At 41.4% G+C, this 24,133-nt stretch overlaps 3 protein-coding genes and 1 non-coding gene across 4 annotated transcripts in view; 3 read left to right on the top strand and 1 right to left on the bottom strand.

Moving 5' to 3' along the window:
- Window positions 1–9,145, top strand: part of adamtsl3 (ADAMTS-like 3) — a 65,083-nt gene extending 55,938 nt beyond the window's left edge. Inside the window, exons 16-25 of the mRNA XM_069672292.1 lie at window positions 1,233–1,443; window positions 1,542–1,721; window positions 1,840–1,993; window positions 2,185–3,193; window positions 3,306–3,433; window positions 5,366–5,486; window positions 5,759–5,963; window positions 6,295–6,404; window positions 6,555–6,775; window positions 7,407–9,145. Coding sequence (XP_069528393.1) covers window positions 1,233–1,443; window positions 1,542–1,721; window positions 1,840–1,993; window positions 2,185–3,193; window positions 3,306–3,433; window positions 5,366–5,486; window positions 5,759–5,963; window positions 6,295–6,404; window positions 6,555–6,775; window positions 7,407–7,516 — 2,449 coding nt within the window. The 3' untranslated portion in view covers window positions 7,517–9,145. The remainder of the gene's footprint in view (window positions 1–1,232; window positions 1,444–1,541; window positions 1,722–1,839; window positions 1,994–2,184; window positions 3,194–3,305; window positions 3,434–5,365; window positions 5,487–5,758; window positions 5,964–6,294; window positions 6,405–6,554; window positions 6,776–7,406) is intronic.
- Window positions 9,146–9,573: 428 nt separating this feature from the next.
- On the top strand, window positions 9,574–13,876 carry LOC138601073 (NLR family CARD domain-containing protein 3-like). The gene is made up of 6 exons (XM_069672654.1): window positions 9,574–9,965; window positions 10,111–11,827; window positions 12,068–12,151; window positions 12,333–12,416; window positions 12,822–12,899; window positions 12,988–13,876. Exons 1-6 carry the CDS (start codon window positions 9,653–9,655, stop codon window positions 13,304–13,306), a joined length of 2,595 nt encoding a protein of 864 aa, XP_069528755.1. The 5' UTR covers window positions 9,574–9,652; the 3' UTR covers window positions 13,307–13,876.
- On the bottom strand, window positions 13,515–13,588 carry trnai-aau (transfer RNA isoleucine (anticodon AAU)). Its single transcript has one exon. It is a non-coding gene; the product is annotated as a tRNA-Ile (tRNA).
- Window positions 13,877–14,087: 211 nt separating the features above from the next.
- On the top strand, window positions 14,088–20,315 carry larp7 (La ribonucleoprotein 7, transcriptional regulator). The gene is made up of 13 exons (XM_069672592.1): window positions 14,088–14,196; window positions 14,678–14,892; window positions 15,020–15,120; window positions 15,228–15,311; window positions 15,839–16,003; window positions 16,113–16,215; window positions 16,319–16,624; window positions 16,777–16,930; window positions 17,012–17,154; window positions 17,568–17,680; window positions 18,292–18,451; window positions 18,708–18,799; window positions 19,883–20,315. The coding sequence occupies exons 2-13, from the start codon at window positions 14,691–14,693 to the stop codon at window positions 19,958–19,960; spliced, it is 1,701 nt and encodes a 566-aa protein (XP_069528693.1). The 5' UTR covers window positions 14,088–14,196; window positions 14,678–14,690; the 3' UTR covers window positions 19,961–20,315.
- Window positions 20,316–24,133: the final 3,818 nt, after the last annotated feature.

The raw sequence follows: 24,133 nt of genomic DNA, 5'->3' as shown, positions 1-24,133 counted from the left end.
ATTTTATGAAAATCATCCTCAGGGGGCATGAATGTCACTGAAATGTTTCATGATGTGAGTGCTTTTATAAGTAAGTTGATGTGCTGAAGTTGAATCCAAAGTTTTGCAGGTTTTTATACTTCATCCAACGATCATCCACTTAGCATAAATCTGCAATACAGCAGATGAACAATGGGCTTATTTCAAATGGGAAGTGTCAAGTACTGTACAGAATTCAAAATGAAATACCTGAATGGCTAAACAGCATAATGGCATGTTGTATAATAGAACTGAGGCATGACTAAACGGTGAGTGGATTTTGCGGTAGGCCACACGTTTCAAGTTAACACCGTGCGCAGTGTCAGTGCTCCACCGCTCACACTCTTGTCAGAAAAACCCAGAGGCTTGCAGCCTGCCCCTGCCTGTTTTTCCAGGCCTTGAGTATTGTTTTCAGGCACAACAAACGCTGTATTGGACTTGTTTCCTTTGGCTCTTTGCTCCCTCCCTGAGGCCTCCTCGCCCTCCCGTATTAAGCTACACTCTTTGGATACTGTTCCCTCTGAAGGGAAACAGCCATAGGATTCGGCTTTGAGTTTCGTACCGGGCCAGAACAAGCTTCATTCCCAATATCCTCTGTCCCTGGACCCTTGAGTAAATATGCATAGTTTTGAAATATCAGCTAATCTGTCAAGCCGTAAGGAGAGTCACTGCCTTCGTGGCCCAAGCCAAAGCTTATAGATGTCTTTAAAGGCATAGGAACACATGCCACTATTTGAAAGAAAGGAATAAAAATACTCAGCAAACTTTGATTGACCCTGGATTGATCATCTTGTGAGAAACTGTGTTGGACAACAAAATGAATATATGAATATTGGTCCGCAGAGGTCATTGGAAAAATGTGGATGAAGAATTTGTGCCGTAGGGATTTCTCAAATATCAATAAATGCAGTGGGAGATTTAATGTTTCTTTGCCAGGATTTGACCCCATGAATCACTCTTTTCGTTTTCACTCGTATTCACTTTCATGAATTTACACATTCATAGACTGCAAGAGTGTCCTCTCATGGGATCGAGTAAAAACATCAAGTTCTCCGACTGACCTCCTCTTGACTGCTTTCCTTTATAGATTGGATTATGGGCTGCATTCAAAAGTACACAAAAGATAACGTATGGCAGTTAATCAGGAACAGCAAAAGTTAAGAGTCAAGAAGCCCTGATTTACAGTAGTTTGATGATAAACTTTGTATTCACAGGTGGGAAACTGGAGAGTGGAGTTCATGCTCTGCTACATGTGGGGTTGGTTTGATGACCCGTACTGTGGTATGCACTCACCGGCCCTCTCGAGACAGCAACCGTACTGAGGTTTTGAGGGATGAAGACTGTCAGAACCCTAAGCCCAATCCTGTTCAAGCTTGCAACCGCTTTGACTGCCCTCCTATGTGGGACGCACGTGAATGGGGACAGGTAAGGGATCTCACCTGGGAAGCACTTACTGTAGACTGAAGCATCGAGCACATATTGCTAATACTACTTCTGGCACCTCTGTATTTTTGTTGCTGCAGTGCTCTCGGAGATGTGGTGGTGGATTTCAAAAGAGGCAGGTTGTGTGCAAACAAAGGTTGGCAGATGGAAGCATCCTTGAGCTGCCTGACACCTTTTGCGCTTCCAAAAGCCCCGCAAACCAGCAGCCCTGTGCTAAGAAAGAGTGCCCACCTCAATGGGTCACAACTAGTTGGTCCCAGGTAGGCTTTTCTCAAGGCACCGACCTACTTCTTGAATCAAAATAAAAATATATTGCTATATGGAGTAGTATACAGGTTCTACTAATCATTATTATGTCCTATAACTTTATTTGTCTAGTGTTCAGTGACCTGTGGAAATGGCATTCAGAGACTACAGACAGTCTGCAGACAACAAAAGGAAGATGGGGCACATGGGACTGTAGACTCTGGGAACTGTTCCCTGATGGCCCAGCCCACCAGAATCCGTCCATGCTCCCTCAGGCTTTGTGAGAGTAAGAGACCCTCTCGTTATTTCTGTTTCATCAATTTGTACTCCGTAGAGCATGGAAGTTGATAGAAAGGTTTATTAGTAAGATAGAACAAATCCCACAGCTAAGTTGTGTCAATAGAATTTGCTTGAAAATTACCTATGCACAAAGAGCATAGACAATAATAAAGATGCCGAATTCTTATTTCAACACAGACTCTGTCAAACCTGTTCCCACCATACTGACCCAGAGGAAGGTGTATATCCAGTGGAGGAAGGGCAAAAAGGTACACTTGGTAGTGGGAGGCTATGCCTACCTGCTCCCCTGGACAACTGTGGTCCTTCGCTGCCCGACTCGCAACTTCCGCAGGGGCCACATCAGATGGCTGAAGGAAGGAAAACCCTTGGTTGGCTTCCCCCATCTCTCCATCACATCACAAGGATACATGAAGATTCAGCAGGTCCGTCCATCTGATGCCGGAATATACACTTGTGTCGCAGGTCAGGCAAATGAGCATTTTGTGCTACAGATCATTGGCAGCAAGAAGAAGCTCTCTGTACCAGAGGCATGGCACCTTGCAGGTAGACAACAAAAGATTGGGCAGCCAGATGTGGCTTCAACAGGGGAAAGATTTCAGGAGCTACCCATCCCCCTCAACCAATACGACAACATTGTTGAGCGATTGCTCAAACTCAAAGGTACTCTTCCAGACGAAAAAGACATTACTGATAAACCTCAATCCAGTGAGAAGAACAGGTCGACCCAGGAGGATGAGAGAGGAAGCTCGGAAGTTTCAAACCTTCTTGTACTTATTGCCGATACCCAAAGGCTAGATGAGATCATGAACAACCTGTCTGAAGGCCTTGGAGGACCATGGGGGGAACAACTCATCGCACAGTTACTCGGTGAGCTCACCATGAGACAAGGAGAAACCAATGAGTCGACTCTTCATCCTCCAGAAACCGCAGAATCGTCCACGCAACAACCCCTCCTATACAACCCTAACATCAAAGCTCATACATCCAGGCCAAGAACCCCGGTGATAATCCAGCGTCCAAGGAAGGTTGGAGTGTTATCGTCGTCTGATATGATAGTTTATGTGGGATTTCCAGTTTTGCTGCAGAAACCCATTGCAAGTCTGGAGCTGAGGTGTGAGGCACTTGGGAACCCTGAACCATTCGTGACATGGACAAGGAATGGAAAAGAGTTGCAGTACAACAACAGGTAAGAACTCTAATGTGACTTTTTTACTCCGAAAGGCATTAACAAGACTGCAGATTTAGTTGTATAAAAGACATTGGTATATTCACTGGTTGCATTGTCTTTGTGCTTACAGAGTAGGCCGGTTGCCCACTGGCTCACTGAGGATCCAGTCCCCAACCAAGGTAGATGAGGGTCTGTACACCTGCACTGCTAGGAACCGTCTTGGATCTTCTTCTCTTTCGTCCTTGCTGCAGATTACAGGTAGGGTCTAGAAAGTCTCAAAGGTCACAAACTCTTATTCTTGCTAGATAATTGGTTAACCTATTGCATGTTTCCAGATAGGGCTGTCCAAACATTCAAAGCTTTAAAAAAAAAAATGAAGCACAAGATATTTAGAACTTTCTAGGCATTAAAAATCGAGACAGTGCACCTATGATCTAAATCCATCTATCCATCCATCCATTAGCTAGACCGACCTGTTCAGGGTCACGGGGGGACTGATTGCCAATCACATTGCACATGCAAACTCCACACAGAAAGGTGCACTTCGCCCAAACCGGGGTTTGAACTCGGAACCTTCTTGTGAGGGGACAGCGCTAACCACTGCACCACTGTGCAGCATCATCTAAATATTGTTCTTAATTTAAGTTTTTTGGGAAGTACGTTTTAGAGAGGTTCCGAGTCCATATTTCCCTTACTGGGGCGGCTGTGGCTTAGACATAGAGTGGGTCGCCCTCCAAGTGGAAGGTCGACGGTTTGATCCCCAGCTCTCCCTGTCTACATGTCGAGATATCCTTGGATAAGATACTGACACCCTAGTTGCTCCGAGGCATAGCCATCAGCTATGAATATGTGTGACTGTATGTGGGAATGTATAGAAATGTATACAAGTGATGATGGGCCTTGCATGGTACCGTCATTAGTGGATGTAAGTGTGTTTGAAAGGGTGAATGAATGTGGTTGAAAGACTAGAAAGGCGCAATATAAGTACAGCCGATTACCATTTACCATTCACACCAATATAGATAGACGTGCGTATTTGCCGTGACTGAGTATCCCTCTGATACAAGTGCCAATATTGGTGGAAAAAGCACTGATTGCTGACATCACATGTTTGTTGTTTGTTATGGTAACATGATAATTTACCTGAAACCAGTTTTTGGGGGGGGCTACTTGGTTCTGGTTTTGTATCAGTGCATTGCAGGCACGCTCGCCGATACTTGATATTTTAGGCAGTATCAGAGCCCAATACTGATAATTGTATCATTACCGATACCAGTATCCAATACAGATACTTGAATTGGTATCGGAACTTTAATACCTTTATAACTATTCTTGATCAGAGTGAGTTGAGAAGATGGATATCACTCTCTTTTCTTTGCATTATCAAGCTAGAGCCATTAGACGGTTAGCTTATCATAGCGTCAAGTCAGGAAAAAGCTGGGAAACAGTTAGACTGGGTGTCTCCAAATGTAAAATAATTTGCTATATAGGTACCTCTGAAGCTTCCTTTAGGTGTGTGATTTAGCTTCAGTAATGAAGCTACATAGACAAAGTCAGTTTCAACCTAATGTCAAGTTTAGTTTGCCCTAATTTACTTTCATATAGTCCAGTTTAAAGTAATAGTGTTGTTCTTTTGTGGCTCGGGCGTAGAGATTCCGGGAAGGCATTCTTTTCAGCTGAGAAACACACACAGGCACAACCACAGACACAGATACACAGTAAGCTTCTACATACCCCAGTGGCTCATCGGGTTGAGTCAGTGATGGGGAATGTCCGGAGCGTGCCACAGCTCGGATCATCTCTGAGCTGCTCTGTCCTTCATCTCCTCTGGGCACGATCAGTCGCAACCTTCCTACATTCTCATCAAAGCACCGCCAGAGAGGCTTGTGTGATACTCCGGCTCTTTCCCTCACCATACGACAACAATTAGAGATTCCAGGCAGTGATTCAAAGGAGATTAAGTGGCTGCACCCTATAAACTTAATCTAATCTGAGAGGATTGTAGGGGATTAAAAGTGCAGAAAAATGTCCAGTCTGAAATTTCTTATATTTTTAACTAATACTCAGTTGAAGGACATGTCCAGTGGATGCACTTGTCCAATCCAGTTAATGACAATTGACTCTGTCTTCTTGTAGTTTCTCTATAGTATTCTAGACCACAAATATACTATTTGTTTAATGTATTTTTAGGTGGCAAAGGAAGAAACTGCGTCCAAGGTAATGGTATGGGAGTGGATGGCCGTATTTGCTCTGAGAGAATCAACGGCAGCCAGTCAGCTGAACTATGCCATGGACAAGCCTGCCCCCTCAGGTACCTTGCTGTTACTACATGTACTACATTGTATACTCTGATATTTCCCCCTCTACTTGACTTGCATTCTACATTTCTCCTTTGGATTCAAGCAAGTTATATCTATCCTAAAGTGCTCATTATTTTTTGAAGTTATTTTTAAAGAATATTCAGATTATCGAAGGTCTGCTTCCACTGTGAGAATGAAGTGATGAGTACTTCTGGGCCCATAAATCCTTTATATATAATATATATATACATAATTTGCCACTTTTCTGCTGTGGTCTGATTAGGTGGCGAGTCGACCCTTGGTCACCATGCTCAGCCAGTTGTGGAGGTGGCTCCCAGACCAGAAGTGTCCGCTGCATGAAGGGTCCTGAGGGCAGATTGAGAGAGGTGGAGAGCCAGCACTGCCTCAGCACAGGGAGGAGGCCGTCAGACACCAGGTCATGCAACCTACAGCCCTGCACCAGATGGGCAACAAGCCACTGGGGACTGGTGAGCATACATTCATCACAAATGGATAATCAAGAGTACAAGTGTACAAACTGTTCTCCAGCACTTGTCTGTCTCTTTTTTTCAAATTATGTAAAGGGGGAAGCAGTCTGTAGATTCTTCCTTAAAATATTTGTAGCAGTTTGAGAAGTACCCTTTTTTTTATCTGTTAATCTTTTTATTTCTTTTGTCGTGGTTGTATTATGAGCGTTTCTCCATCTGAAAATAGTCGATTGTCTTTAAAATGAATGCAAAACAAAAACTTTTTAGAATTCTGTACATTAGATTTAAAAGCTGATCTTGCTTGTAATTGTGCTGCAATCTTTTCTTTCAGTGTCATGGTCAATGTGTTGGTCCCAGTTTGGCCACACAGCACCGTCATGTATTCTGCCTAGACACCAATGCTACCAAAGTCCCCTACAGGATGTGCAGTGGACTCCAGAGGTAATCATGGATATCATAGTATGACTTTACTCTATATCAGCTGTAAAATGTAAATAAAAAGTACATTGATACCTCGTGTTTCAGTGAGAAAGCCAATCGTTAGAGTGTCTCTGACAACTCTCAGACCCTTTTTCTTCTTTGTATTTGTAGGCCCAGCTCCCTGAAGAACTGCTCCACAGAGGCCTGTGCCCTTCATTGGCGTGTAGGCCAGTGGACGCAGTGCACAGCCACCTGTGGGCGGCACGGTTTCCAGTCACGCCAGGTGACCTGCGTGCACCGTCGAACTGGGAAAACCACAAGGGAACATCACTGCATGTGGAGGCCTCGGCCTCCCAGCTGGCAGCGCTGCAATATTTTGTCCTGTGGCAGAGGTGAGAAGAGAGGTTTGACTCATGGAAAAATGACAAAATGAGAGAGTGGCATTATGATTCTTACAACATATTTAAAGTGATATCATTTCATGTGATTCATCTGTAAATTTCACATTTACTCATCTCAAGCATACTTTTTGAGTTAAAGAGAAACTAGAAAATAACCTTTTCACTAATGGCAAATTATTAGTTAAACCTTTTTTGAGCTAAAATTTAATTTAAATTAAAATGTTAATGTCAGGATGGTTGGCACATTACATTCCCATACGTTTGTACTGGGGATCCACCTGAAGAAGTGAAGGGAATTACGCTTCTGGTAATAAAAGAACTCACTTCTCAGTGTCATCAGGTATTACCCTAGATTCTGTTAATAACCACAGGCACATTTTATTGTGTTTACCTTGAAACGTTATGACTTCTTGTTTTTCAAATGACATTCGCTTTGAAAAGCACACATGAAATTCCACTCACACGTTTTATGAGTGTGGCAGAAGTTTCAGAAATTGGTACCTTGAATCTGCTTAGGATAAAACTTAGATAGTACAAGAGCTTCTATGAGAGCCTTGCTACCCTTGATCCCTTAAACAAAAAGTTTCTGTTTGTACTAAGCTGTAACCTTTGTGCTTTCCAGCAGGAGAGTGTCGGGACAGCACGAGGTACTGCGAGAAGGTTCGACAGCTGGAGCTTTGTCCGCTTCCTCAGTTCAAGAACCGCTGCTGTCATTCCTGCAGCAACACCTGAGGCGGGGATATAAGACAAAGGCCACTGACAACCTGAACAGGCCGGGGATGATGCTCAAACAGCCACAAGAGACTTGAAACCTCTACGCCCCGTCCCTACACCCACAACTATCCTCAATGATCAGCCTTGGCTGGGGGAACTTGAGTGCGGAAGAACGTTTGGGTGGTCACACCTCGAGCGGGTGTGGTCTACTTTCCGCTAAGATATCCTCTGTGGTGTCATGGTTTTAATTTGAAAGTATTAAGAGGCGTGGCATTACTATTAATGAAAGCTTCAGTTTTACTTCCTTTTGTTTAAATCCAAAATTATGTAATTTAAAAACATTTCTGTTGTGAGCAGTAAAAACTTTTGGGTTTCATAAAGGGGAACATGTAAGGAGGCACCGGTAGTTAAGAACAACATAAATAGTATCCGTCTAGTTTCAAGGTTTTCTTAAAGGAATGGAACAATAGCGCTCCATCGCTATATAAGCACCATACAAGTTAGTTTACAGCACACATTTAAGTAATACATATAATTTCATACCCAGGGATTCTGGGTAGACCCCTGCTTTATTAATAACCACTGGATACGTGTGCGTTTGCCGATATTGCAATGGTGTAAAAAACATTGTTGATAGCAAATTTGGGGGTTATATGAGCTTTTATTTTGGAGGTATGGCAAAAATCAAGCTTAAAACTGAAATACAGCATAATGGTACATATAAATTGGAAATAGCCAACAATATTTGATAAATGGTATACATTTGGTATCAGCCACTTTGGGAAATAGATCATGATCCGTGCTGTTGTTTTGGATCATTTAGCACATGTTGGTAAAGTTAATTAAAAGGGAGATCAGTTGGAATTGCAGGTGTTTAAAGTGGCAGAAAAAGTAGGACATGATAAAGATTTATCTTGCATGGGTTGCACTATGGAGGTGTATGATTGAAGCAAGCTAATTTTGGAAACTTATTTTGCACTCAACTCCTCCAAGTCTTTGTGAAGAACATGGCTTGTAGAGTTATGCTTTTATTTTGTAAAGTAACATTGTTTGTATATTTTGCGTTTTTGTGTCTCTTTAACCACTTTGTGACGTTACTGCACGTTTAAACGCGAGGTGAGCATAGCAGTTTGAAAATGAGCTCATAAAGCTCGGTCCATTGTGTCCACCTAATGATATTTTAGAGAACATTACATTTGGACAGATTTCAGTGTTTAACTTAAAATATGTAAATATGACTTCTTTGTTATGTTTAGTTACATTGGTTAGTTTTTGGGGGGGACTTTTTAGAGTTACAATACTTACATTACTGTAAACAGGGATTGCACTTTTGACGTTACGTCCTCGGTTCCACAAATCTTATCATCAGGCCTTTCATTAGTGTGTTATTATTTGATTTTATGAGAGGAAATCAACAATAACATATTACTTATGCTCTTAAGTTTTGTAGATATTTGTTTGTTCTTTAAACTATTTATTTGTATGTGTGTTCTTGTGCATAGTTTTGTAAATAATAACGGGGTGGTTTTTAAGTATTCATTTCTCTACAGTTTTTTGGTATTTAATGTGCATGCAATGGGGACCCTCTGCTGGTGACTTGATGTGTTGCTCTCTGCTCATGCCTGGTTAGTCACAAAATAAAACCAAATACATTCCTTTTACATTCAGTTTGTGGTGATTTTCTGTTTTTTGTTCTTTTTCTGTATACAAATCTCACTGCATTATCTTGTCAAAGTTCTGGGAGTGGTTTGATTATTAAGTAATATCAGTAGTAATGTATTTACGTGGTTGGAGAATACAACAGCCTAAGTCAAATACCAAAGATCCACGTTTAACACTTTGTCAGAACATGTGTCCATCTGTCGTGGGAAGTCCCGCCACGAACCAGAATAACAAGACATTCAAGGCTGTAACACATCTGTCTCAGTGCGTTCTATCAAAAGCAAAAGCACTTCCTCTTTCTGTGTTTATACCGTACAGCTCTCACTCGGCTTCTCAGCTTTGGAAGAGAACCATGCATTCACAGGACCTTTCCGAAAAATGAGAGGAAATTGCATTACATCATAAATCAAAAGGCTGCGATTCAAACTGGCAACATCAGCAGATCCTAACCAGGATTGTTAGTTCAGTGCTGTGGATTATTTTGGATTCGTTATGGTGGAAACGGATGGATGTTATTCTTCTTTGACAGCAATCAGAGTTCTGCGAGTTTCTTTGGTGGATGAACTCGAAGGAAGGATTGACTCTCTGCTGGAGATCTTAGTAAGTCGGGAGGTGTTCACTCGTGATGACCGTGAGGAGGTGTTGTGTCAGTTGGGGCCCCGTGCGAGAGTAAGGAAGGTGTTGGATGTCCTGGAGTGTAAAGGCGAGGAAGCAGCTAAGATTTTTATCTCAATTAGCAACCAACATGAGCAAGAAGTGCAGAAATACTCCAAAGGAGACAACACAGATCAACCTCAGTCCATAGGTATGCAATTAAAACCACAGAGATGTCAATGGTACATACTGCATGACATTGGCTATTTGGAAGGATCATCCAGTGCAGTCCATAGTGTGATAAAATATCTTTGATTGCTTGACAAAACATAAATTGTATCTTATTTATTTTGCAGAGTATAACAAAGTCAAACAAAAGCATAAAGATGTCCTTAGACGGCGGAGTGAGAGCATGCTCTTCTACAACACTCGACACGGAGAGAAAATCCTGTTTTCTGAACATTATGTCAATCTCTTGTTGGTGGACGGACACCAGGGCTTAGATATCAAAAGACATGAGGTGCTGACATTTGGTCAAAAGCGTCTATCAATGCAGCAGAAGTCAGCAGTGCATAGAAAAATCTCCCTAGCTGAACTCTTTTTAAGCTCAAATGGAAATCGTCCAGTCAAGAAAGTTCTGGTGACTGGAGTGGCCGGAATTGGAAAGACCATCCTGGTGCAAAAGATGCTGTTTGATTTTGCCACAAACAAAAACTGTCTTGCGTTTGACTTCGTCATCCACCTGACCTTCAGGGACCTGAATCTGATCGACAAACCTGCAAGCTTTCAGGAGTTGGTCTTGAGGAAGAACAGGCACCTAGCTAAAGAACTGGATAACATTTTAGCTAATGACAACAAGCTGCTGATCATCTTGGATGGCTTTGATGAGTTCAGGCACTACAGGAGCTGCGATGTAGATGTATTTGTGACCGAGCCGGATGAAGAAGCAGAAGTGGTGGAAGTTTTTGGAAGTCTGATGCTTGGTGAACTGCTGCCCAATGCTTCTGTCATGCTGACAAGTCGACCCGCAGCTGTCAACCACATCCCGGTTGGCTGCATCGACCGCTTCGTGCTCATTTCTGGATTCTCCTTGTTAGAAGTTCAAGACTTCTTCTCACGGTACTTCCAAGACAATGCCCTTGCTGACCGCATGTTTGCCGTTGTATCAGCGAATGATCTAATGCTAACATTGTGCTACATACCTGCGTTTTGCTACATTGTGTGCTGCATCCTTAAAGAAAGCAAAGACCTCTGTGGACAGAGCCCTAAGACCATGACAGACATTTACGTGCAGTATTTGGTGGCCTTGCTTCGCTCCCACACTCAAGCAAGAGCTGAAACATTTCTTCAAGAGGGGAAGGACGTCCAGCCGCTATCTGATATCGTGCTGAAGTTGGGTCGACTCGCCTTCCAAAAGCTGATGGAGCATCAAACACTGTTCTACAGCAGCGACCAAGATGTAGCAGCGTTGAAAGGGTGCAGCCTTGTTAGTACCTTCCTTGACAAGACAGTGGCACAAGAGCCGGGGTGTACTGAAGAGGTTTACTCTTTTGCACACCTCACTGTTCAAGAGTTCTTTGCTGCAGTTTTTTGTGCAATGACAGATCACCCTTTACCTGATGCACTTCAGCAAACCGCAAGTCTTGGGGAAGGGTCCAACTACGGACATTTGGACCTTTTCAACCGCTTCCTGTCCGGAATCCTCTCCAAACGCAATGCTAACCTTCTGTCGAGGCAGGTTGGGCTTTGTTGTCGGAAAGAAAAAGTTGACACCTATCGACAGAGGATCATCAGAGACCTTGTGACACACTGTGAAAATGGGGCACATATCCTGAACCATTTACACTGCCTGTTTGAACAACAGGACCCCTCCTTGGCCCTCGCTGTACAACCAGAGACACTACGAATTAATGTAAGTGATGAAACGCTCTCCCAGATGGACTACAATGCCATCAAGTACTTCCTAAACTTTACAAAGAGCACAATATCAGAGCTGGATCTGACCGGGACTGGAGTAAGCTCGGAGGCACTAAGAGATATTCAGCCCCTGCTGCAAAGATGTCAGAGTCTTTGGTGAGTTAGAGGATACATTTCTTTACGTTTGTGTTGCCTTATTCCCTGACCACATCTATGACAAGGAATTAACTTTATCTTGTTTTCAACCTTTGCAGTTTCCTTTGGGTAACAAATATTACGTATTACATGCACGTATTAAAGTATTGGCGGCTATAAACTAAAGATTCAAGTGTCAACACCATTAGGTTGAGAAACATTCTGTAACTGAGGCTCTAACGTCACAATGTAATTTTTAAGGCTTGGAGAAAACAACCTGGACATGGATGCAGCCATGGTCATTGCTGACGTGTTGAGAGTCTCAGGGAGTATAACCCATCTCGGGTAAGATATCAGGAGATATCAAGACTTTACAGGCTTTTGTAAATATGAACAAAAAACTATAATTAAAAAAAAGATGACAAGCATCATACAGATATAAAAAGAACAGCTACTCTTTGTCTGACAGATTAAAATTCCACAAAGAATAACTCATACTGTTTCCCTCTTTCTGTTCCTATTTTAGGCTTGGATGGTCAAATATTGGGGATGATGAAATACAGGCACTGTCATGTGCCATACGGGTGAACAAAAAGCTGGAAGAATTGTGGTAAGTCACTTGTATAAGACAAGTATAGCACATGATGTCACATGATATATTTTAGGAATTTAAAGTATTTATCGTTAGAAGGAAATCGGGTTTGTCTGAATCATGATTTTATAAACATATATTATTGCTCTTATTTTAAGTGCTGAATAGATGGTTCAATGCTAACATAATTAAAATGATGAAAGCCTTATTTATAATCACATTTTCAATGAGCTTGAGATCCATTGTAAAAGTGCAGAAGTCTTACTCTAAAATGATACAAACTAATTTAAATTAAGGAAAGGCCTGATCTGATTCAAAACATTGAGGAGATTTTATTATCATGTAGATCAAAGGTTGATTTGCTGACATTGACATTTAAAACATTGTTCAGCACATTTAACAGTTACTGACGTGCTTTTGCAGGATGGAGGGAAACCGACTGAGCGACAGAGGTCTGCTGTCACTCAGTGACTTGACCCCAAATCCTCTGAAAAAAGTTGTGTGAGTGACTTTTTGCAACAAATATTTCTAATCTGTATTTCGACTTTTGTAGTTTTCTAAACCTAATTATGATTCCCTTTTCTTACAGAGCCATATGGAATAACCTGACTGACGCATATCCAGAGTCTTTGGGCAACCAGGAGAGCATCACTGTGGACTTTTCAGATGATGACATGTGGGAAGCATGGGGGGAATGGGTTTTTAAAAGGTGCGAGGTCAGCAGCAATGAGAAGTTGATAATGGTACTCCACAAAGTGTGCAACATATCGGTTCACTGCTTAGAAACCAGGTGGGCGAAAACCTTCTACCAGCAACTATCACAGCTCATCAAGAGCAGGATTGAGTGCTGCACCGAGGACGATATGTGCAAGAAACTCAAAAAGTTTGAGCACATTTTGAACCTCTGACAAACAGGGCACACTAACCTCAAGTCATAACAAGTCCTGAATGCTCTGTGTGAAACAAGGGGTTTAGGAAGGCTAGACTGTTAGAGGTTATCTGTGGCAATTACCACTACAGATTTTACAAAGAGCTGTTTATATTTGTATCACCATTGAGTTCCTTACATTCATTTCAGCTGTCTGAGTACATAGGTTCAAACATCAAAAGCTTCCATGGCCCGTACGGGGATCGAACCCGCGACCTTGGCGTTATTAGCACCACGCTCTAACCAACTGAGCTAACCGGCCACGCTCAGCACGGATATATGACATAATAAAGTCGTTGTTTGAACGGTGTTACAAGCTGATACAATGTGTTTGACGTAATGTCACAGTACCCGGATTACGTTTTTTTTTCATCCAAGAAAAATGCACAAACCATGTCACATGCAAGTATACATTTTTTATGGAAACGAAATATTGGTTTGCGTTGAAGGCATTGAACACTAATAGACTATTTGCGATTATCTATTTAAAACATTTATTTATATACTTTATTTTTTATTATTTATTTTAATTTTGAATGTCAATTCATCTACTCTAATACTAAAGGTGTTGTTTTCCGTTGTTATATATTATATTCTGTTGTATGTGTTTTTTTTCTAAAATGTCATCAGATGTACTGACCTTTTGCGGCATTGTCAATAAAATGTTGGAAATTAAACGCATCTTTTATTTTTTTATTAATTTACCGGAAGTTGTATAAAGTGCTCGCCCTGGTATGACGTATATATCCTGCGACGTCTAACTGAACGAACTGAAGACCGTTCGTATGAAGTTAGCCGTTAAGCTACTGTTTTATTCTATCTTTGTGTATGAAGCGCGTCAAACTTGAACGTTTCCTTATATCTAACAAGGTGAGTTCTGAAAGTTATTATGTCAGTTCAATGTATAGTGAGTGGTTGAGAGCTTTTAAAATGAAATGGGCTCGACTGCAGTATTTTTAAATGTTCGCTTACCCGCGAATCAATACTAGCCTTAACCACTGTTTGCTACAAACAGTGATTGCTAACACATAATCAGCTAGCTAAGCAGGAGCGAACAGCTAGTTACAAGTGGCTAAATGTGATGCTAACGGTGTTTAACGACTTACGATTATCGAATTAATCCGTTGATATTACTCAGGGGGCGTGTTCATATTTGGCTAGTCTATTCTGCATTGTAAGGTGAAGGTTATTTAACAGAGCTAACTACTGTGAATACGACTTAATATCCAGTTTACTATATTACGTAGTGTACGCCAGTGAACTAGCATGTCCTCTAATAAAAATGCGACAAAGGTAAGAAGCAAAGTTACTGTGCTATTTTCTCATTGTGTGTTTCCGGCCTGTGTTGCAGTCTCCCCCACAGTATGATTGACATCGAGAGAGGAGCTGGTGATGCTGGCACAGAAGAGCCCAGCAGTAAGAACAAGGAGTTGGAGAAAAAGAAGAGGTCTCGTGTCAAGCAGCTGCTGGGTGATGTGAAGAAGCAAGTGGAGTTCTGGTTTGGAGATGTCAACCTTCACAAGGACCGCTTTCTGAGGAAACTCATCGATGACTCAGATGATGGATGTAAGGGGCTATCAATATCAAGACGATATCCATGACATTCACATCTGTTATTAAATAATTTAATATAGTGGACATGAAGAAATTGCATTCTTTCTGAGACTAACGTAATGTTTTATTATATTTTTAGATGTTGATATATCTCTATTGGCAAGCTTCAATCGAATGAAGAAGCTAACAACCGACACCAAGCTGATTGCGAGAGCACTGAAAAATTCATCCGTAGTTGAGGTACTGTAAAGTGAAGTTTGTCATGAACTTTTAAATGATTTATTTTGAAAACTTTTTATAAACTCATGTGCAATGAATCAACACAACGTTTTCCCATTTTTTTTCAGGTCAACTTGGAAGGAAATAAAGTAAGGCGTCAGTTCCCAATTGGAGACGTACCAAATAATGTCGACAGCCGCACAGTCTATGTGGTAAAATTGTGGCTTCTCTTAATTTGCAGAAATAGATGATTGTTTGTTTATATAAAGAAAGATAGATTTTCTGTTAGAATAGGAAATGCACCTTACACTTGCGAGATTCACATACTCATTTTCTGGTTATTGACAAATGTATGTCTGTAAGTAAGAAGAATTTTGAACAACCAAATGATATATAGATAAAGTCCCAGCTCTTTAATGAACACCTCCGCACACATGATATTGAGGATGTTGTTGATTTTGATTAGGATATTCATGATGATATTGACCTTGTTGATGTTGTTGATGATGATTTAAAAATAGAAAAAAATTGCTTCATTATGCCCTGTGCACTGCCTGTCTGCACCTGCGTTCGATCGCACTTGAAGCTGTTTGTTGGCACTTACGGACTTTGGTCCCTCCTGTCTTGATCGTTGCTGTGTTGCATTAACTCTCAGATGTACGTTGCATTAAGCAACAGTGTCTGTTAATTGAAATTGTAACATTGTAACGTGTATCTTTTTTCTTTTCTTTTTTTTAAGGAACTTCTGCCCAAGGATGTGAATCACAGCTGGATCGAGAGAGTGTTCACAAAATGTGGAAATGTGGTTTATGTTAGCATCCCTAGATACAAGACCTCTGGCGACGTCAAAGGTTTTGCATTTGTAGAGTTTGAGAAAGAGGAAGAAGCACAAAAAGCCATAGAGGTGATTATAAATATTTAGTTACTTCCTGATATATCTGATACTTCACTTCTGTCCAGTGTTTGATTTTGGCAGGATGGAAACTCACAGAAAATTTTGATGTTTGAATCAGATGCTGAACAACCCCCCTGAAGATGCTCCTAGAAAACCTGGGATTTTCCCGAAGACCAAGAACAGGAAGCCTCTTCCTCTGCCAGCCGACAATCTACCACTCGGTAAAATTAATTTTTAAAAGCATTTCTTTTACTTCTCTGCAAAATCTGATGCTGTCTGTGCTATTCGTTTTATTAATTGCCATGTCTTGACATCCAACAATAGTTGAAGAGGAGGACAAGAAAAAGAAGAAGAAGAAGAAAAAGAAAGAAGGCACAGCTGTACAGACTCCTGCTGAAGAAAATAAAGAACAGGCGATGGAAGCAGAGTCAACTGAGCAAAAGAGGAAGCGCTCAGCAGCTGGAGAGTTTGACATAGAGGTGACCAGCACTCAGAAGGCACCTGGCAAGCTACCGGAAAAAAAGAGACGTCGGTCACAGACAGCAGAGGGCACTGAATGCGAACTACCTTCTAAAATAAGACGGGCGAGTGAAAGCGAAGGTGTAGAGAGGGACAAAGATTTAACAAAGAGTAAGTGATTAGATAATCTTCTGCTCTATCCATCCTTCTCTTTGCTTCTTCTTAGCACTATCTATAAATATGTCTAATGTGATGAGTTTTTTTTTTTACAGCAACAATACCACAAATTAGATGTTGTGTTAACCATATCACTCCCCTTTCAGTTCCAACGGCTCAAAGCAACGCAGAGAGGGGTGTTGAGGACGGGAAAGAAAACAGAGATGATTCAACAGTGAAAGCGAAGAGGAAGAGAAAAAAGAAACACAAGGAGAAACTGAAAATCGGGGAGGAGGTCATCCCTCTCAGGGTTCTATCAAAGTAAGATCCACATCCCCTTTTTTGTCATGCAGAAATTAGAAAACACAATGACATTTGTCTTCCTTCCTCTTTCTCACTAAGAAAGGACTGGCTTGTGTTGAAGGACGAGTATCTGACCTTGCAGAAGCGCAGCATGACGTCCCTGAAGAAGTGCATGACTAAGATTGCTCACAGAAAGCACAAGAGTTTCATGGAAACAGAGGATGACGCTCAAGATGGAAATAGTGAGTTTTGTTTCCAGTCATCCAGTTGGTTAATTCAGGACCTAACAATCACTGCAATCAGCCAGGGGAATTTTTCTTTTTATTTACAGTAATGAGATTAACCCATTTTATTATTCCCATATGATTAAAACAACAGAATAAAGTGGATGATGATATTTTCAAGCGTCCAAATACGTTGATTAAAGTCTGGAGTTTTAGCAAAAATCTATTTCAAAACTAGTCAAAGTTCTCCTTTCCTCACAGTTTCGACATCACAATATTACTCCAAATGTATCAAATCAAACTTAATGATGGCAAATTGCTCGTAATAATTAACATTGTCTCACAGAAGCTAATGGTGCTAGATTACATTTCCACGATCATTTCTGTTTGTTTAATGCAACAGTGTTTGTTTGTGTTTTTAATTCTTCTAGTTGAGAAGAGTGACAAAAGTGAGAAAGCGGCGAACCACGGCCCTCAGTTTACCAGCGGCGTCATCATGAAGATCACAGACAACAAGCCGCTACCGGGGAGGAAGATCATCAAAGTACAGTTTATGTTTTAAGTTACAAATTCAGCACTGTTTAATTTTCGAATTACCGTAGAATTCGGTGTATAAGACCCACTTTTAATACGTCTTTTTCATCTAGAAAAGTGGGCTGCGTCCTATATACCGGTGCGACCAATATACCATTATCAAATGCAGAGAGGGGTATTTTATTGTGTTACGGTATTTTATCCAAACGATGCCGCTATAGTCTCGCTAAAGCTTCGAATGTGTTTCAAATGAAAATGAATTGAAGTAGATTTGAAATGTTTCCCCTCTGAGATGCCTCCAAAATTTTAGGGTAATTTCCATGACTTTCAATTCAAACATAAGCTACATGATGGTAAGGTTCACACCTTCCTTTTTTAAAAAGACGATTCTTCAGTGGTATAAAAGCATAATATCACCATACACTAAACAAGCAGCACAGGAAAGCTTGGCCTAAATCACAGATCATCATTATCACACAAAGATTACTAGGTGAGGCAACAGTGCACAAGGGAAATTAATTTGATATACTTAAGGTTAGTCAAACTGTGCACTGCGTAACTGGTCAAAAGGTTTGCAGTGAACGGTGTACTTTTTATTTCTGTGTGGGGTTTTTTGTGCAGGATGCTCTGAGCAAAATCTCCCCAGTGGCGTACGTCGACATCTTAGAAGGAGATGCTGAGGGTCACATCCGCTTTCACAGCCCAGAGGAAGCCAAAGCCGTTAGTGATGTGAAAGCTGAGCTACAGAAAGAGCACAGCTGGAAGGTTGAGATCCTCTCAGGTATGAATTTTCATTTCCATATTTCAAGGTAGAATTATTTGCTCATTGCATATATGCACCTCAAATGCTCTCTCGTTGAGGAGACGATGTGGATGACTGAGCTGGCAGCTTTTACATTATTGATGATTGTGGGAATAATTTATCGGGACTGCATCCATTTAAGTTCTGGGGTTTCCAAAAGGTTTCATTGGGAACATTTCAATACTTACACAGTCATGTTACAACATAATAAATCTTTATTCAATGCTTTGAACAGGTGATCATGAACAAAGGTACTGGCAGAAGATCCTCGTGGACCGCCAAGTCAAACTGAATCGTCCAAGGGAAAAGAAGCGGGGCACAGAGAAGGTGAGACCTTAGGTTCCTCTTTTAAATGAAAAATACACTGTGCAAAAATTCCTATTGCTGATCAGATACTCCAGTTTGACTGTGTTAAAAAACACTGTTTACATTACATTTACATTAAATGTAAATTAAATTACATTAAGAAGCCCTTAGCAAAATTACAGGAAATCTGTATTATGTGGTTTAGAGCTGGTTTAGAGCTGCACGGAAAACAGACATTGCAATAGGTTTCTGTTCTGCAATATTTATTGTGATTTTAAAAAATACAGGAGGTTATACCAGATAAACGCAGTGTGTTTTCACGTCCACATAAACAATCATACATTTAATTATTCGGGACTTTTAAGTCTAACTTCTTTAAACAAAAAAAAAACCCTCTCCTACTTTGAACACTCTTGGTTTAAGGAATCTCACAGCCGGACATGCTTCCTTATCACATGAATACAAACAGACTTGTGGGCTGCAGTTGTGTTATTAATACGGTATGTCATCTACCATTTCAAACGGTGTTCAAATGTATGTTTCAGCGTGACCAGCCTCGTGACAGTCAGTTTTTGAATGAAAGCGCAGGTCTCTTGCTTCCTGTTGGCACATGCAACTTCACGCCATGCGTGCTGCGCTAAAATTAAACGCTCTGAACAAAAACAGCGTTAACCAGCACCAGAGCGAGGTGTTGCTGATTGCAGGAATAGTGTCACTTGTAAGCTAACTTGTGATATGGGGCGTCTGCCTCAATCATCCCGCCAGCAGTGTTGCATGCTTGTTTACAGTTTACAAACAGGTGACGCACAGACTCTGCTGCACAGTGGTCAGTTCACTCTGGGCTGCATTAATGTGATCTCAGACTGACTTTTCCTGTGGATTAGCCATTAAAAAACGGCTCGTGCAGCCCTGTATATTGTATGTATATTAGAACGTAAGAGACATAAGTTGTAATCAGCTTATCCCCAATCCAATCAATAATATGGACCAACATCTGGAATTGTATCTGCCTTCAAGCACGCACAGTCACACACCATCATACTGTTAAAGCAGTTTGTTGATCTGCCATCGCATTTAATTTCTTATTTTCTCCTCACTCTCCAGCTCATATCCAAAGCGGAAAAAATCATCATCGCCCGTGCCAAAGAGGCCAGTAAGCACATCCGTTTCCAAGAGGACTGATCGCTCTGGAAACACCGGTACACGTTGAATTAAGTAGACTTCACATGATGTGATATGAAGGGGACAGTTGGTGTTTATATGTATATGGCTGGAGGACTGGAAACTTATGCAAACCAGCTGAAATGTCTCCTTATTTTTTATGTTTGCACTGGAGCCCCCCGAGTTAATGTGGAATGCTGCAAGGCATAAAGACGTTTTGAAACCTTTTTTTTAATTGATTTCTTTTTTTTTTTAAGAAAAAAAGATTCTGTATAGGATGTAAATATGATGATTTGAAAGTTCTCCCGGTTAAGACAGACAAGTTGGGGCATTTCTTTTTGAAGATATTTGCCTTTTGTTTTTTAATAAAATATAATTATTTCATATAAAAGTATTTGTTTGTTATTTGTCACTGGCACCAATCCTCATGTATGCATCCCAAACATTACTATTAAGCTATTCTTAAACAGGGGGTATTATGCTGTTTATTTAAGACATAACGTTACAAAGTTGGAAGTCCATATGAAATGTGGGTGATGTTTCAAAACTGTAGGTAAAAGTATGTTTGAGTAATCCCCTGCTAAAAAAGTCTGCAAGCCGCTGTGAACGCCAGGATTCAGACAGACTTCTCCAGAAGCATCACTTTGTGATGTCACAAAGTGTAGGAACTCTATATTTGGGCATCCGCTTGAGACACAGCAGAACTTCCTGCCCCTGGCACAGTTAAAGGACACGCCCACCCAGCAGCTCAGTCTGCCTCCGATGTTTTTTTTATTTCACCGCTGTGAAATTGTCCAGTTGGCCAATCAGAAGACAGAAGGCTTGTAGGGGGCGGGGTTTCTTAAAGAGACAGAGCTCCTACAGAGAGGCTGTGTGAGGGCCTGCACAGAGCACCAGTGTGAGAAAAATTAGGTTTTTTTTTAACTGTAAATTATGCTAAGCTACTCCACAGGTATCACAGCGTGAAATATGAAGCTTGGAATTAGCATAATACCCCACCTTTAAGTTATTATAGAGTTGATGGAGCGCTAACCCCATTTGAAAAGTGAAAGTCTAACTTTTGGTTTTACAGTATTTTCCCAAACACCACTCGTTACTTTATTGGACTGGTGTACTTAGTGATAGACCACATTTAGCTGTAAACTTGCTTTTAAAGCTGAATATGAATTGCTTTCAATTAAATAGATTACATAACATCCAATATGAGTTGTACTGCAGAGCATCAGTGTCAAGCTTACAAGTATAAAAATAGCTGCTGTTACATGATCTCAGTGTCATTTATGGCTTTTATTGTTGTTCAAGGCAGAAACCACCTGAGGTAGCTTGTGGCAGCACCGTGTCTCGTCATCAGCCTGCTCACTGTGAAGCCTTAGCTTCTGCTGGAATTTAGTGAGCATCAGAGGGCTCCTCACAAACCACAACATTAGCCAAAGTCACTCCTCTGTTCAGAGAAGTGGTCCAGTATTTGATGGATTCTTCAGCCCCGTTGGAGATGCATTCAAAGCTGGAAAATACACCATTTTCAGTGGGAGAGGGAAGTTTCTCGATGACGTTACAGGTGGAACTACAGTCTGCAGTCTCGCTCAATTTTGGGTGAGGACTAAAAGGCTTTGTGTTTGTTGTCCAGCTCTCTGCAGGCGCATGTGTGCAAACAGAGATGGTGATTTTCTTAGGCCCATCCAGCTTTTCTTTGTTGACAGCAGGGAAGCGCCTTGGTGTGTTCCAGGCTTTGTAGTCCTCCCTCATGGTCGTTATCGCCTGAAAGGGCTCCACACTTTCTTTCTTGATGGTTTGAATAGATGGCAGGATGGGTTTTGTGCTTTGGCACTTGTGTGCTGGGTAGTCTGCGTGTGCTGTAGACGTGAACTTGTCATGATCTGCTGGTGGTGTGACTTTGCCTTGGAACTCCTTTTCACTGCACCAGGACTTGAATTGATTAAAAATGTCACTGGCGTTATCAGAAAGATTTTGGTTTGCTTCCAATGCGACCTTAGGCTTCTGGGACACCACAGGCTCTGATAGAAGATCTTTGCTGGAGTGGTTGGCAGGGTTCTCTCTGCGGATCTTGGGCTGCACTTTATGGGCAACATAATCAGACTGGTAGCTGGTGACGCTTTGAAACGGCTCTGGCTTTTGCACCGGTGGGTCTGGCTTTGAGTTGACTGCAGTTGATTTTTTGTGTAAGCGACCCCCTTTGGAAGCAGGGCTTTGGACAGATAATCCTTGGTTGACTTTTATGTTGTCGGTCATCTTAAACGGCTGACGCTTGTCGACCTTCCATGCTCTGAAATCACCTGAAAAGAAGAGGTGATGGATGTGGAGAATGAACAGTGTGTTATTTTCTGCATTGCATCTCTCTACTGATCTTTAAACTTCTTACTTTGGTACACGGAGGTGTAGTCTTCCAGCTTGGCAACTTGGTTTCTTCCAAAGCCTAAAGGATTGTTTGGAGAGCTGCAAGTTCTCTGCTGGCCTTTGGACTTCATAGGTGGCGGTGGGGGCTGTGGTGGGTTGTTAATCAATTTGTGGCTCACAAAGCACGTTCTGAAACACACGTTAATGATGCAAGATGCCACTTAATATAGGGATGCAGGATATTATCGGCATGTTATTGGTATCTGCAGATCATGGCTTGAAAATGACATAACGGCATCGCCAGATATATAATTTTTCTGCTGATATTTTCCACCGATAAAACAAGGCTTTAATCCCGCCGAAATGCTCCATGATTCCCTAAAAAAATGAAATCGTAAAAAAGGATTGGAAAATATTGTGCATCCCTAATTTAATCATGTTTTACAAACAGGCTTAGATAGAGAGGTCAAGCTGCAAGGCGTCGTGGACAACAGGAAAATCAGTCCTCAAAGGTAAGGACGTCCTTTCACAGGTGCCATTTAACACTTTAGGTCTTACCTCCTTAAGGTGGTTGAATCCGCACCACTCGCCTTCATCAGATGGTCGGGGACTTTCCGTGTTGACATTGTCACTATTGCCTTGTGGCAGTGTGGGGAAGCGAACCTCTCCTGGTACTCGGTGGTCATGGCGGTCAGTGTCTGGGCTCTCTTCGAGCTGGGGTGCGTCCTGGACAAGTCAAAGGAAACTTTAAACACTTTCATCAACATGGCAGGGGTGCTTCAATCTCTAAAAGACACACACCAACTTTAGTTTAAAAGGCTTTAATTCATTTGGAGGAACATGAAATAGAAAATAAAATGCTAAACGTGAACAAAACAATCCTTTTGTCATCTTCTAAAAGGATAAATGGCATGTATAGTTGTTTAAGCCCACTAAATTTTGAATAATGACATATTTCAACATAGTGAATCAACATAAACCCCTGCAGGAGAAAGCTGATCACACATTTCTGCAGGTCATCACAACAAACATCCTGCAACCAAAGGTCATATTTCTACTGAAAATAATAATTTGAAAAATATCAAGCTAGCTTTTTATGTTTACTTCAAGAAAGCTCAGCTAAAGTGCTGTCTATTAAAGAAACTATCTACATCACTAGATGACCTCACCTTATAAAAGCGTCTTGGTGCCGGCCGTTATGATGTGTGTTTCTCAAAGTTTTGAGGCGCATCGCTGGACGAGTGATGCACCCTATGCGCTCGTTGGCGTCCTGTGGCTCGCAGTTGTGGCAGCCCGCTCTCTCACACTTCGCTGCAGGCCTACAGCATATGAATTATTGACCGGAGGAGGCACAAAGGGTGTGTGTTGAACGGGACTTGCACGCAGCGGCCGAGAGCTTCTAAAAATAAACACCAGTGGATTACTCAGTGATGCGGGCCGGTTGTCAAGGCGAGGACGATGCTCGTGATGATGCGCTTTTTTGGCGCATAAAGAGGATTCCAAACGTCCTGTAGCGACTTTTGGAAAATATACCAGGTAGTCTTTCTGTATGTGTTTGCTTTTAAAATCGAATGGCATCAAACTCTATAAGCTTGCGCGAGATTATGTTTCTCTTACTGTTTTTTTTTTTTAAAACATGCTGAATAAGTGCAGTCGTGTCGGGCATTCTGCAACGTGACTTGGTCTCAGGAGTCCATCTGTCACTTTGTAGTCATGTCCAAAAAAATAAATAAATAAATAACAGAGCGAGAGGGGATTTAAAGACATACACACAAACACACACCCACACACATATACACAAACTGATAAGGGCGACCTTTTAAAATAGAAAATCTAGTC

Source organism: Semicossyphus pulcher, unplaced genomic scaffold (assembly GCF_022749685.1).
Source record: "Semicossyphus pulcher isolate SPU_LCO1_2020_fin unplaced genomic scaffold, fSemPul1.0.p SCAF_21, whole genome shotgun sequence".
Taxonomy (NCBI): Eukaryota; Metazoa; Chordata; class Actinopteri; order Labriformes; family Labridae; genus Semicossyphus; species Semicossyphus pulcher.
The sequence above is the reverse complement of the archived record's forward strand: the minus strand, read 5'-3'. Positions and strand labels throughout refer to the sequence as shown.